This window comes from Sceloporus occidentalis, unplaced genomic scaffold (genome assembly GCF_023333645.1).
Source record: "Sceloporus occidentalis isolate IW3139 unplaced genomic scaffold, rSceOcc1.0.p SCAF_1, whole genome shotgun sequence".
NCBI lineage: Eukaryota > Metazoa > Chordata > Lepidosauria > Squamata > Phrynosomatidae > Sceloporus > Sceloporus occidentalis.
Window position 1 is genome coordinate 162,174,693 of NW_028316981.1, and position 15,323 is coordinate 162,190,015.

Consider the following 15,323-nt stretch of genomic DNA (forward strand, 5'->3'; position numbering starts at 1 on the left):
GCCGCCGCCGCGGGGAAAGAGAGGCTTGTTGGGGGCTTTATAGCCCCAGCTGTTCCGGCTCTCCTCCTCCTCCTGGCTCCGCCGCTCGCGCTGCCGCCGCCGCGGAGAAAGAGAGGCTTGTTGGGGGCTTTATAGCCCCAGCTGTTCCGGCTCTCCTCCTCCTCCTGGCTCCGCCGCTCGCGCTGCCGCCGCCGCGGGGAAAGAGAGGCTTGTTGGGGGCTTTATAGCCCCAGCTGTTCCGGCTCTCCTCCTCCTCCTGGCTCCGCCGCTCGCGCTGCCGCCGCCGCGGGGAAAGAGAGGCTTGTTGGGGGCTTTATAGCCCCAGCTGTTCCGGCTCTCCTCCTCCTCCTGGCTCCGCCGCTCGCGCTGCCGCCGCCGCGGGGAAAGAGAGGCTTGTTGGGGGCTTTATAGCCCCAGCTGTTCCGGCTCTCCTCCTCCTCCTGGCTCCGCCGCTCGCGCTGCCGCCGCCGCCCTGTTTTACCATTTTCCAAAATTCTTTAGCTTCTGAGCACTCCCACCACATGTGAAAAAAGGTACCTTTTTCCTTAACACATTTCCAGCATTTATTTTGTCCTTTTCCATATATTTTGCATAATTTATCAGGGGAGAGATGCCACTTGTATATTATTTTCAGGTAATTCTCCTTTATATCTTGACAGGTAGTATATTTAAGTCTTTTTTTCTAGGATATTTCCCATTGTCTTAGTTCCAACGGTTTTTTACAATCCTTGGCCCACCTTATCATATTAACTTTTATTATATCTCCTTCTAAATTATATTCCAGAAGTTTTTTATATACTCTGGATAACATTGCCGATTTCCCCCCCAATATAATTTCTTCTAAATTTGTCAGTGTTCTGGTGAAATTACTTGTTTTTTGTCAGTTCTAAATCTAGACACCAATTGATGGTATAAAAACCATTCACATTTATGTCCTTCTGCTCTGGTTTGTTCTAACGGTTTCATATCAAAGTTTTTTCTGTTTCCTTTTAATATCTCTCCATATGTTAACCAACCTTCCTTTTTTTGAGAGTCGGTATTAAACAGTGCCTCATGGAGGGATAACCACATCGGAGTAGCAGAACAAATCCATCTTTTGTATCTTTCCCATATTCTATACAATGAAGCTCTTACAAAATGATTTTTAAAGTCTACATTCACTTTCACTTTCCCATAAAACAAATACGCATGAAATCCAAATCTAAGGTCGTGTCCTTCTAATTTCAATAATTTCTTGTCTTCCAATTTTAACCACACACTTAACCATTCTAATACACTTGCTTCATAGTATAATCTTATGTTAGGGACAGCAAACCCTCCTCTTTCAGTTGCATCATGCATATAACTTTGTTTTATTCTTGGTCTTTTCCCCTCCCATATAAAGTCAGATATCTGTTTTTGCCATACCATGAAAAGTTTATCTTTCTTAATTACAGGGATCGTCCAAAACAGAAATAATAATTTAGGTACTATAGTCATTTTCACGGCTGCGATTCTCCCAAGGAGTGATAATTTTAAATTTTTCCATTCTTTCATTTACTTCTTTATTTCTTCCCATTTTTTCCATAATTATTTTGAATTAACGAATTTTTGTTAGTGATTGTTATTCCCAGATATCTTGCTTTTCTTACAATACTGAAACCAGTCATGTCTTTTATCTTCATTTCCTCTTGTCTCATTATATTCTTTGTGATCACATTTGTTTTTTCTATATTTATTTTTAATTCTTTTATATTTTCTATCAAGGGTGGTATACTATTTATCGGGTCTTCTACTGGCACCGCAATGTCATCCGCAAAGGCACTCGTTTTATATGAATCCCCCTTTAAATTAATCCCTTTAATTTCTTTTTCATCAGTTATTCTCCTTAGAAAAACATCTAAAGTGATTACAAATAATATAGGAGAAAGGGAACAGCCTTGTCTTGTCCCCTTCATTATCTCTATAGATTTAGTTTTACTTCCGTTGATTATTATATTCGCTGATTGTTTACTATAAATAGCCTTTATCCATTTAAGAAATTCTTCTCCTATACCAATTAGTTGCAAAATAATTCTCATCAATGTCCAGTCTAGATTATCGAATGCTTTTTCGAGGTCCAGTAGGATCAAAGCTATTTTTTTCCCGTTATGAATCTCGAAAAATTCTATTGTATCTATTATTTGTCTTATATTATCTTTCAATTGTCTACCGGGAACAACTCCACACTGATCTTTCGATATTATATTTTTAAGCATTGTTTTCAATCTTTTAGACAATATGCTCGCAAAGATTTTGTAATCTTCGTTCAAGAGCGAGATGGGTCTGTAACTATTTAAATCTTCTTTGTTTTTCCCTTCTTTTAATATTAATATTACATTCGCCTCTTCCCATGTCGGTGGCATTCTTTTTCCTTTAATGTTATTTATAGTTTGTAATAGTGGTACACTTATCTCCTCCTTAAAGATTTTATAATATTTTGCTGTGAATCCGTCTGCTCCTGGACTTTTATTATTTTTCAGACCTTTTATTTCCTCCCCTAATTCTTCTTGTGTTATGGGATTTTCCAACGGTTGTTTTATTTCCTGGTCTATTTTAGGGATCTTACATTTGTCTAAGTATGTTTCTATATTATCCTTTTTAAGATCTTTAGCTTTATATAGTTTACTGAAATACTAATAAAAAATCTCTTTTATTTATTTTTTGTTCAGTAAAAATTTTCCCATCTTTTTTTATTTTTGTGATCATGTTCTTGTCTCTTTCTTTTTTCAATTTCCAGCATAACCATTTACCTATTTTATTTGCTCCTTGAAATTGTTTAGCTTTGATTCTTTTCATTATTTTAATTGTTGCTTCAGAATTTTCCATTGAATATTGTTTTTTTAATATTTTTATTTCCTGAATAATTTCCTCTTTTTCATTTGAATCTATCAATTCATTTTCTTTTTGCTTTATTATATCTGTTTACGATTTAATTTCTCTCTTTTTTTCCTTTGTATTTGTTTATGTTTCTGAATAAAAAAGCCTCTCATAACGGCCTTAGCCACATCCCAGACCATTTCTATTCCCACTTCTTTATTTAAATTTTCTGCAAAGTATTGTTTAAGCATTTGTTAAGCAGACCAGGATTTTAAATGTGAAATCACCATTACTTCTTCACTCAGTTTTAACGGTGTATTAGAAAGAGAGTGGAGGTGGAAATACTAAGGTGATCCAGACAACATCAAACACCACCTGTAGTCCTATGTTTTCCCATGAGTCCTCCATCTTGTTTTGTTTGTTGCTGTAGAAAGCCCAGTAAGGAATGAAAGAGTAGAATAAGCAGCAGGTATTTTGACAGGGTCTGAAGCATAGCCGGAGGAGTTATCCCTTGAGAAGGTTGAGGATACGTTGGGAATGTTCTTCTCTATTTCTTCTCATCATACATGACTTCAGACTCATTTCATATCCCTCCAGCTCATTTTCTTTGCTTGTTGGCTCAACCATCAAACAAAGAAAATTATCCCAGTAAGTTTTTTACCCAGTGTGATATAAAACTTACTAGATCTCATTGTCTGATCAGATCCTGATATATAACTAATTAGACTAAAAATGGTGTAGTGGTTCTAGTGTTGTACTGTGATACTGCAGGCCGGGGTTCGATTCCTAGCTCAGCCATGGAACCCACAGGTGACCCTAGGCAAGTCACATTCTCTAAGCCTCAGGGGAAGGCAATGGCAAATCTCCTCTGAACAAATCTTCCAAGAAAACCCATGGTAGGTTTTCCTTAGGGTTGCCATAAGTCAGAAATGACTTGAAGGCACACAACAACAACAACAAAGCCTAAATATTGGGCATTATAGTTGAAATCATGTTGTTTTATGACCAGATATCCAGTCCAGTGATGACTGGTCATTCCAGTATCAATGGGGCATTGAATCTATTCCAGCTTTTAGTCCACACTTTAAAATAGCTACCCAGGGGGACAAATCCTTTCCCCATAGTAGGTTCAGCACCTTGGATAGTTACTTTGACATTTGTGGGGAAATCCCAGAGACAATAAACCATTGCACCAACATGGATACCAACACCCTCAACTGGCTATTTCCTGAGTATTTGCTGACTGGGAATTTTGGCCCTTTGACCTGTTTGACTTTGAAACCTCTGCATTTCATGAAGCTGTGTCCTTGGCTTTCAATGAAGGTAGAGACAAGGAAGGCAGCAGCTACAAGAGCCCTGTTGGCAGCAGTTTGGAGGAATGCAATGTGGGCCCTTTGCCTTCTGATGACTTCTCTCGTCACTTCTGATTCCTTCCTCACTAAGACAAATGTGGCTTTGTTAAGCTTCCCATCCTCCTGACATTTCAAAGGAGTCAGTGAGCAGTTGAGTCAGAGTCTGCAGGCTTCTTAATCTGGCAGGTAGCCTGTCTTTTGTAAGCAGAGCTCACCAGAATATATGGGTGTGGGCATGGTAGAAAGCATATGTGTGCGCATGAGCGATACAGCTAAAGCACAATAAGATCATGAATGAACTAGACTAGAGAATGATTGAATGGAACATGGGTTTGTGTGCCAGTGGTACAAAGAGTGAAGAGGCAGTGTGCATGTGTATATATGTGGAAATCTGTGTGGCATTTTTATGCTTGTGGGTATGCATCAGTGTTTAACTTCCAAAACAGTGGATGTGAAGATCTAAACACAGTGAAAAATAAGCTCTTCAACTCATTCCTTTATATCCTGGATGAATGGTGAGTGAAAGAAAATCTATGTATGTCCAATGGTAATTTCATTTATTCTTATTGTGCATACCAGTGTTGAGCACTGGCATTGAAAATAGTCCATAAACTTTAGTGACAAGGTGAGGAACCTTTGGCTTCTCAAATATTTTGGACCTCACTTCCCAGAAGACCCAGCCAGCAGAGCTTGAGGGTGCAGGATTTTGGACATTGTCGTCAAAAATATGGGCCAAAGGTTCCTGAACGCTGCCATAGTGAGCCATAACTCATACTGATGCCAAGAGAATGTGTGCGATTGGAATAAGGTCATATTGTACAAGAAGGCAACATGAGGACATGTGTCTGTGTACAACTGGGGCACGAGAATGTATTGTGCATACTGGCTTTCTCTCTTACAAAGAGAACAGTAAAGTGGTCTGTTAGAAGGCAAAGCAGAAAGAATGTATAAATAGGCATATTCTTTTCTCTACTGAACAAGTTCCAGGCTTTGAAGGAGTGTGTTTGGTAAAACCATTATAACATGATGTAACTTCTGCTTTCATTTGATTTTGCTGTGTAATCTGAGACCTTTACGTACCCACCCTATTTACAGTCAGTTGCATAGAACATTCTCCTGGAGGGACCAGCAACTGCTGCTGCTGATCTATACCATTCTTCTGGACACACACACACACAATCTTCTCCACATAACAACCCCTTGGAAAAAATTAGCCTTTTTGAACTACAGTTTGCAGAATTCTTCAGTGGTCTGTTGACTGGTGCAGTCTGGGAGCCCATGAGCCCATGCATACAGGCTAAAATAAAGTTGCTTTGGATCACTTTGGAGGTATCCTTTTTAAGTGCTGCATGCATCCGAAGAGGCCGGAAGCCACACCACATCCTAAGGACTGCAGCATAGCTTTGGCACAGCTTCTGGCCTCTTAGGATGCATGCAACATTTAAAAAGCCTACCTTCAAAGTGACCTGAAGCAGTTTATTTTGGCCTGTCTGTATGGGCCCCAAAGTCCAAAAAAAGTAACATTTCCAAGTAATTAGATCGGCACATGCAGTCTAAAATTGCAAAGCTGAATCCTGATGCTTCCAGAGCCCAATGCATATACTGTATTTGATTTGGGGAAAGGTTAACTGTGGAACTCCCTGTTACAAGGAAATCCGTGTGGCTAAGAATATAGTGATTTCCAAGGAAGATTTAATCAATAGAAAAGGAAATCATTGACTGTCAAAATGTTAATGCTAAACTCAGGAGTGAGTTGAGAAGATGGAGAAGAGTATATAGGGTGGGGAGAAATGAAACAAAATGACATTTGGAACTTCCCTCCTTTTTTATAGAAAATTAAGTATGGAAGAACATGTCAGAAGTGTATAAAGTATGGGTGTGGAGGAGTAATACTAGAAGCCCAGGACATCCACTGAAGCTGTATAATGGCAGATTCGAGACATACTGTATATACTTGTCCTCATGTATAAGTTGAGGGCAGATTTTGGGGCCAAAATTAAGGATTTTGATATCACCCATGTATAAGCCGAGGGTAAAACTTAGGAGCGTGTAACAAAGGATATAAAGCAGTGATTCCCAAGGCCTTCCAGATGTTTTGGACTTCAGCTCCCAGAATTTCTGACTGTTAGCTAAGCTGGCTGAGGGTTCTAGAGCTGAAGTCCAAAACATCTGGAAGACCAAATTTTGGGAATCACTGATCTGAAGGATGAAGCAAAGAAAAACAATGCCAAAGAAATTTACAAGATTCCAGCAGATGTAACAGTTTGTGCTCATCCTAAAGGCTGGATGGATGAGACAATAGATGTGGGGGGAAGGAGCTGTCAGAGCTTCCAGGACAGATTACACACTTGCTTTCCACCAGGGAGTGGTTCCTTTTATCTTTTTCTTTCTTTCTTTCTTTTAGAAGAGTTAAATACAGTACTTACTTTAACCCGCAGATAAGTCGACTCAGGATTTTTGGGTCAATTTTTAGACTAAAATTTCTAGACTTATACATGAGTATATACAGTAAGTACATATATGGAAGTACAGTAGCACCTCCCAATTCACAGAGGAATTTAAAATAATGGTGAGGGGGCAGGGGTGCATCACCATTTTGTCCCTCCCCGCTTGTCCCTCCCATAAAGACTGAGACTGTGGACTCCCAAGTCCATGAAAAGAGTGGGACAACTACTTTTTTTTACATCACAGGGTTCAACTGTAGAATTTGCTCTCAGAAGATCTAGTGATAGACACCAACTTGGATGGCTTAAAAAAACACAATTAAACAACTTCATGGAGGATCATGGGGCTAGCAGCAGTCCTGTTCCAGAGGCAGTATACCACCATATATCAGTAGCTGGGGAAGGCAAGCAGTGGGTTGCTTTTGGCCTCATGTCCAGTTTTGAAGATTCTGCTTTGGGTTTCTGTTTAGCCATTTTGGGAATAGAATTGTGGGCTGGATAGACCTTATGGTATGGTATGGTCTGCCCAGACTGTTCTTACTTTCCTATGTGACACACTTCAACTTATACCTGAAAAGGTAGACTTTAGATGTACCAAAGTCTAGTTTTTTAGATCTAAGTTGAAGCTTCTTTCCAATTTTAATTGAAAGAGAGCAGGAACACAAAAAGCTAATTTATTTTTTAGCCTTATCTAGATATACCTGAGATCAAAATGCCTTGTGTTTCGGTATGAATTAGTGCTCTAAGACCAGAGTGATGAGTAATGAAGAGCTGCAGTGGGCAAACTCCTGAGAGAGTAGTTTATTCTGCATTGAGATCCAATCACACCTGAAAGAATAATCAAATTGGGGGCTGTTTAGAAGGAATCAAGCCTTGAAGAGATGTAGCCTAGAAGATAACATTTAATCTTATTCATTTACCATAAACTGCAAGTTTTAGAATATTATGGTTTATAACAAAGGCTATTATTATATATACCACATACTGGATGGTCCCACCCATAGCCTTTAAAGGTTCAGTCCTTCCTGAGGTCTAGTGTGTGTGTTTGAAAATGGCCCCATGCTCTGAGAGACTGTCTGCCCCTGGTATAAGAGATCAGCTGCATTCTTCTGGGATCTAGAACAAACTTGTCCGAAGTGCTGTTTGATACTTTAAAAGCTAAGGTTGCCAGAGTAAAAGCTGGAAAAGGTTCCTTTACCATTAATGGTTGTACAGAAGAGGGAACTTCCACAGACTTTGCTTGTCATGCAACAAGAAAGACCTGCTGTTCCTTCTATAGAACCAGATTATTGGACTAAAACTCCCACAATCCTTTACCAGGGCTGTGATTGCTGGGATTAATAGGATTTGTAGGTCAACAACTTGTTGTTATGTGCCTTCAAGGCATTTCCGATTTATGGAGGCCCAAAGGCAAACCTATCATGGGGTTTTCTTGGCAAGATTTGTTCAGAGGAGGTTTGTCAGTGACTTCCCCTGAGGCTGAGAGCTTGTGACTTGCCCAAGGTCACCCAGTGGGCTTCATGGCCAAGCTGGGAATTGAACCCTGCTCTCCAGAGTCATAGACCTGCTGTTCCCTCTTAACTTAAACTGCTACCATAGCCCAACACTCAAACCACTATTGGCTCTAGGCCAACAATGTCTGGAGAGCCAAAGGTTTCTCATTCCTCACTCACTAGGAGTTCTCTATTATGATGATCAACCTAGGAATTCCTGTCCTAGAGTAATCAGTTTCCACAAAGGATCACAGACTACCTCTCTGGAAGCCATGCTTCCTGGCTGATACTTGGAATAGGTCAGGTGCAGGAAGATCATGATTTCTGTATATAGAAGACAATGTAGTAAATTCATTGGGAATTCTTTTGGTGCTTTAGCTCTTCATGGCTTATGTAAAAATACACACAGAAGTTTACATTGTTTTTCAGTGTGAAGCTCTGGAACAATACTGTTTTCGTGTGTGAGGGCATTCACTGTCCATGACATGTTTATGAATGTATTTCAGTGAGTCAGGTTTGGTTTTATTTTTAGATGTATTTATTTTTCTTCTTCTTCTTCGTTTCTTTTCTTTTTGTTTGTTTGTTTGTTTATTTTGAGGTCCTGAAAACAAATGCTTCCTTGGCTAGGAGACAGGACATTACAGGAATGTTGCACTGCTTTTGTGGCAAAGAAAAAGAAATGGCATAGTAGATTTTTTAAAAAAACAGTAAATATAAAATAAATATAGCAAAATAAATATTTAGTTCACCATCTAAAAATAAAGAAATCACTGGAAATTGAAGGGGGATGTGTTGCTCTTACTTTTTTTCTTTCCAAGGGTGCATCTATACTGTAGAAATAATGCAGTTTGACACCACTTTCATTGCAGTGGCACAATGCTATGGAATTCTGGGATTTGTTGATTTTTAAGATATTTATCCTTCTGTGTCAGCAAACTCTGGTGTCACAACATACTACCAATCCCAGGATTCCATAGGACAGAGCCATGATAGTGAAAACAGTGTCAAACCAATTCATTCTGCAATGTGGCTGCAGTTTGCAGTGCGATCTACTTGAATATAGCTGAAGCTTTATTCTTGATCTTAGCTGAACCTTTACTGCAAAATTACAGCAAACTTATGAACCACTGGACTGTTAAGGACTTGTGTCTTTGAGACTGGATATTTATAGGATGAAATGTGGCAGGGATCTAGAAAGTTTCAGTGTGACTTTCAAAATGAACACCATTGATTAATCTTACTCTGCCTAACCTGAGACACTTGGCAGAAAGCTATCTAGATTACCAACCTATCCTGTGTCAAGGAAGAGCTGTATGCTGTTTAGCAGCTATGAAGGCTGGAGAAAGATAGTAGTGGCCTAAAGACCTGTGTATGTGTGTGTTTATTATCTCCCTTTCTCCTACGAAATGTCTCAAGATGGCTTACAGCACATCACACATTGAGCTCTCTTTTTAATGTATATGGGCATATAGAAGGAGAGCCAGTGTGGTGTAGTGGTATGAGAGTTGGACTACAACTCTGGTGATCAGGGTTCGATTTCCAGCTCAGCCATAAAACCTACTGGGTAACCTTGGGCAAGTCATACTCTGCCAACTTAGGGGAAGGCGATGGCAAACCTCCTCTGAACAAATCTTGCCAATAAAACTCCATGATAGATTCATTTTAGGGTCATCATAAGTCAAAAGCAACTTGAAGGAACACGATATTAGAGCTATTTCATTGCTGCCCTGTTCATCCTTACTGCTCTACAGCCTGTTATAGATAGGCTACTTCTGTCTCAGGGACAATGCAGGAGCAAGAAGCCCATGAACTGTAAATGAGTAGGATGTTCATGATGACCTTGACATAAATTTCCCACAATGCTTCTGACATAACAGTACATCAAGTCCTTGTGGGAAATTTAAATGGCAGCTCCTAGTCACTGTTCAAATGAGGAGCCCAAGGTAGACATCAGTGAGAGATCCTGCTGGGAGCCAGCCAACTACCTCAGGATGCCATGGCCTGACACTGGTTCATGGCAACAGAGGTAGGAAAGGGAGAGATGAATGAGCCAATTCCTCATTCCCTCCTTTTTCTCCTTGTACAGCCAAGAAATCAAACAAATAGGTTCTTGAACAGATCAGGCCAGGGCTCTCCTTGGAAGCAAAGATGATCAAGTTGAGACTATTGTACTGTGGCCACATAGAAGGCATGGATCACTAGAAAAAACAATAATGCTAGGAAAGGTAGAAGATAGAAGAAAGAGAGAAAGAAACCAGATGGATAAACTCAATTAGGAGGGTTAGGGCCTGCAGGATCTGGGCAGGGCAGTAGAGGATAGGGATTCTTGGAGATGTCTTATGCACAGGGTCGCCATGAGTCGGAACTGACTTGAGGGCAGCTAACAACAACAACAAACCCAGGTGACACTGGCCCTGGCACCTTGCTACTATCCTTACCACCCTTGCCTTCTCTTCCCTGAGGGTAGAATTCAGAGACAGAACCATCTTAGTCTGGTATAATATATGAATAATAAACTGAAATAAGTTGTAGTATAAGCTTTCATGGTCTAAAGACCTAGTCAACAAAGACATGCTACAACTTCTTTCGCACAGTTAGTATCAAAGGTGCTACAAGATCCCTTTGCATACTTTTCCTTTCCTGTAAGAGTGTTATAGCAGTTGGATACTACTTTAGCTGCTATGTCTCCATTATATGGAATCTTGGGATTTGTATTTTGGTGAGGAATCCACTGTTACAGACCTCCTGAAAAACGGCACTACTAGAGCTAACAACAACAACAAACCCAGGTGACCACTGGCCCTGGCACCTTGCACACCAAACTACAGCTCCCAGCATTCCACAGGATGGAGTGGATTGGTATAACTGTAGAGTCAAATACATTTGAAAAATCCCCAAGATGGAAAGAGCAGACTTCAATTCCCAACAGGTGAAGAGGGAAGAGGAGGATACAGTGAGAGGGATGGAGTGGCTGTAGCTTAAACCAGCTTCCAGGTCAGGGCTGTCCTTCCCTCCTGTCTGTAATACTAGATATGAGAGTTTGTAACTGATCAAATCCCTTTTTGTTCTTTCCCCACATCTCCTAAATTTGCAAACATCGTGTTTCTAATGCATCCAAATAGTATCTCTGTCTGCCTGTCTATCTATGTCTCATTTTCTTGCTGAGTAGTAGTGTACTTCAGCTGGAATGCTACATCATGCCACCTAAAGTGGGTTGTAAAAGTCTTCTGTGTGGAGTTAAATGTTGGTTCTTGCCTGAAGAGCTTGAAGACCCCTGCCTTAGTACAGTGTTTTATTTTTGGATCTTTTACGTTTTTGATTAAAATTCTGGACAGTAGACAGTTCAGTAAAATTGTTGTGTTGTCCAGACCAGACCAGTCTTGAGAGCCTGCCAGCCCTACCCATCACCCAGTCAGCACATTGCTGAATATAAATTGTAACTAATCTTCTTCTCAGCAATCCCATATGCCCTGCTCTTTTTCTTCCAAGGAGAAGGTCTTTCATACATTCCAAGAAACAGAGCCTGATAAAGTCACTATTTTGGACAAAGTTTCTAGTACCCCCCAGCCATTGTGGCTAGTGGCTGGCAGAATTTGGAAGTTGTGGTCCAAAAAAATAACCTTATGAAGCTTTGCAAAGTAGTGTTGTGTGGACAGCAGTTCGATATGCCCAACCCTGTTAACTTTTCCTCTGTTTTTCTCCTCAGAGCTCCATGAACCTCCCTCCTGATAAAGCCCGTCTCCTGCGGCAATATGACAATGAGAAGAAATGGGACCTTATTTGTGACCAGGTAAGTGGGGTGGGGGGAAGTGGAAAAATGAGAGATCCCTCCGTGGCAGGAAATCTACATTGCATATCATTGCTGATGGGCCTATGATGGAGGAACGGCCAGAAACAACATCACTTCTCCTTGATCACTGGATTCTTGACTTCCTTTCAAAGAGCAGGCCACATCCCCTTATCATAATGAATTGTTTATATTGGGCTGCCAGATTCTTTGGCTTTGTGGGATTGGTATCTCAGCCACATGATTAACAGAAAGAACATCAGTATCTGGCCCATAGGTCTTGAGTTGCAGAGAGAAAACATTTGTTTTATTTTTTAAACTGGGATAATTCTGATCTTGTTTATTGATATTCCAGTAGGCATCATGTGGATGCGGCAAGGTAGGTACAATTCTAAGAGTGGTGAAATAGGTTTAGCATTACCATATACTTCTTTGTGACTCTATATCAAGGGTAGGAATCACTTGACCTTCCACACGATATTGGACTGCATAGGATTATGGACTACAACTCCCAACATTCTTACCATTGGCTGCATAGCAACGGATTTGCAGTCTAACATCTGGTGCACTGCACCATTCCCATCCCTGTTGAATAACACTAGATATTTCAGATTACAACCCCCACAATCTTTAGATTATGGTGGGAGGGGCTGATGGGAGTTCAAAACATCTGCAGAGCCAAAGGTTCTGCATCCATTCTCTATAGGAAAGATCCACTGTATGTATGAAGCGCTCTCATTCCAAAACAGAGGCAAAATATATGTCCCTCTCCATATTTTGCTAGACTGCAGTTCCTAGCATTCCTCATAATTGGCTATTCTGTCTATGGCTGATGCGGAATGCAGTCCAACAACTTCTGCAGTGGCGCACTTTGCCTTCACCTGATCTAAAAGGCATAGTAAACCTCTTAGGAGTTGTGAACTAGATCCATGAACCCATTCAGGACAGCATACGGGAATCATGCAATATTCATTTCCTCAATCTCTGGTTACCCAGGCAAAAGAAGGGGTAGGTACGTCAGAAACATGGGTAGGTTTTTTGGGGGGTGGGGAGTAGTCTGATTTTGTGCATATTTTCTTAGAAATGCATCTGTGTAGGATAGGGCTTACTTTCAAGTAAGTGGGCAACTTTAAAATGAAAGACAGAGATGCTTCTAGCATATGGATAGTGGGAACAACCTTGAAAGCAGCAGCGGAGCAGAATGTATCTGGGTGGAGACTGGAAATCATTTTGCTTTCAAGCTTGTTAGAGATACAGACATAAAGGAGCATCTGGGATTCAGATTACTAGGAAGAACAAATCACCAGACAGACATTTGGTGGAAGTCAGGGCTCACAGGGGGGAGGGGGAGGGGGAAAGAGAGAGAGGCTGAAAGACTTACTATGTTAATAAATCAGTAATGGTGACCTTTAAACTGCAGTGACCTAAACTGCAGTGACCTAGGCCAGACTCATCCTAAAGTGCTTTCAAAGACTTCTTGCTTTCAGAAGCATTCTTGGGCCTCCTGCCAAACTACCCACGCACTGTTCTTTTTTCTCCCTTTCCCTCCCAACTTAAAACAGGAAAGATTTCAGGTGAAGAACCCACCTCACACATACATCCAGAAACTGAAGAGTTTTCTTGACCCAGGAGTCACCCGGAAGGTAAGGCCCTCAGAGACATTTATTTTTAGAAAATGTGGAAGGTGTTATGTGGAGTTGGAATAGAGGGCCCCCAAATAAGAAGCGGTCTGCCTCATCTCTCAGCACAATTAAGCATGTACTGTGACAGAGAGATATCCTCCAAGACCAAGCAGGGCAGGTTCTGATCCACACTCTACTCAGTTATAGTGCTGTGATTCCACTCTAAGTGCCATGACAACATCCCATGGAATCCTGGGATGTTTCATTGAGGGAGGAGCCATTGGAATCCTCAGCCAGGGAGCTCCTCTGGCGCCTCTGACCAAACTACAACACCCACAGGATCCCCCAGGATGTTGCCATGGCAGTTAAAGTGGAATCATAGTGCTATACTGTAATTGTTTTATGTGAAAATGTCCATGGTTGTCATAAATCAATGTCAGAGCACCAGCCTAATGTGTGTAGGGATGTACACAATACATCCTACTTCTTCGTGGTCTCTGCAAATCAGCAGTTGGGTAGAAGAGCAGGCAGCAACAGAATTTAGGAAAATTCCTTCTTTTGGACTACATCTTGATTTCCCAGTCCACATGGTCAGTGCCAATACTTGTTGGGGAATTTTCAGAACTCTAGTCCAAAAATAATTTTTGTAAGCTCTGGGTAGTAATCCAATGGCACTGGAAAAGGACGTGTAGGTTTGGCTTCAAGTGAAGGCCCAACAGAGTTCAGGGTCTGCAGGGGAGCCAGATACCAGTCCTGTGGGTCCAACAGCAAGTAGGATCATCCAGGTTGAGGAGATCAAGTTCTGAGAAGATAAACCAAAGGGTCAGAAGGGCCAGAGGCATGTCATGTAGTTCCAGATAGGCAAGAGCTCCAGGAAGAAGCCATTTAGGCAAAGACAATGAGGTTCTGACCCAGGTGGGGTCCTTCCCAATGAAACAAGTTACTTACCCTGAGCACAGTTTTATAGGGCCTGGTGTACTGGCCATTTGTGGTCCATGCAGGCTGTTGTGAATGGTAGGGCCAGTGGCCCTGAGTAATATTCTTCTTCTAAAGAATAAGGGAGGTAGGGAAATAAAAGAAGAAGATCAGATGATAAGTACAGAGTAAATTTTGGATGCATTTAGCCTAATTCTGAAGGTTGTGGAGGAAAAAGTTAACAGGGACTTATCCTATCAGTCAAGTGTGGCTGTCACTTTTACAGAAGTTCCGTCGAAGAGTACAGGAATCCACCAAAGTACTGAGGGAGCTGGAGATCTCTCTAAGGACCAACCACATTGGGTAAGTCATGGGTGGCTAGCATGTTTGTCATGTATGTCACATGTGATATTCACATATCTTCTGAGCCAGTGCCACTCTAATGTGCATCATTGTGTTCATTATACTGAACCAGTGTGGCTGTAATGTTTTGTCCTCATATGTTTTGAATTCAGTGGAGGCCAATGGTTTCCATGCTGGGGGTAGTGAATCCATCTAAGGGGCTGAATTCTCCAAGGGACTAAACAGCCCCGCTGACATGAAAACCACCAGAGCTGTTGCCTGGGACCCAGGCATAGAAGGAATATGTGCCAAACAAAGCATGCAAATCTAAAGAGGTAAACAATGTGTATGATGTATATGCATATGCAGATCAAACAACCTGTTACTACAGTCATTCTGTGTATAATTTATGAAGCTCATCAGGGGACATTCCATCCAGCCTTTCTCATCTCAGTGACATCTAAATTTTTTGGACTGTATCTCCCTTGGTTTTTAACCATGGACCATTCTTACTGGGGCTTTGATGAGAT

General features: G+C 41.1%; 1 protein-coding gene across 3 annotated transcripts in view; it reads left to right on the forward strand.

The window, feature by feature from the left end:
- Positions 1-15,323, forward strand: part of LOC149322577 (formin-like protein 3) — a 159,908-nt gene that overhangs the window by 71,364 nt on the left and 73,221 nt on the right. For all 3 annotated transcript variants that reach the window (XM_089480137.1, XM_089480157.1, XM_089480147.1), the window contains exons 2-4: positions 11,834-11,917; positions 13,477-13,557; positions 14,738-14,814. In XM_089480137.1, the coding sequence (XP_089336263.1) occupies positions 11,834-11,917; positions 13,477-13,557; positions 14,738-14,814 (242 nt within the window). The remainder of the gene's footprint in view (positions 1-11,833; positions 11,918-13,476; positions 13,558-14,737; positions 14,815-15,323) is intronic.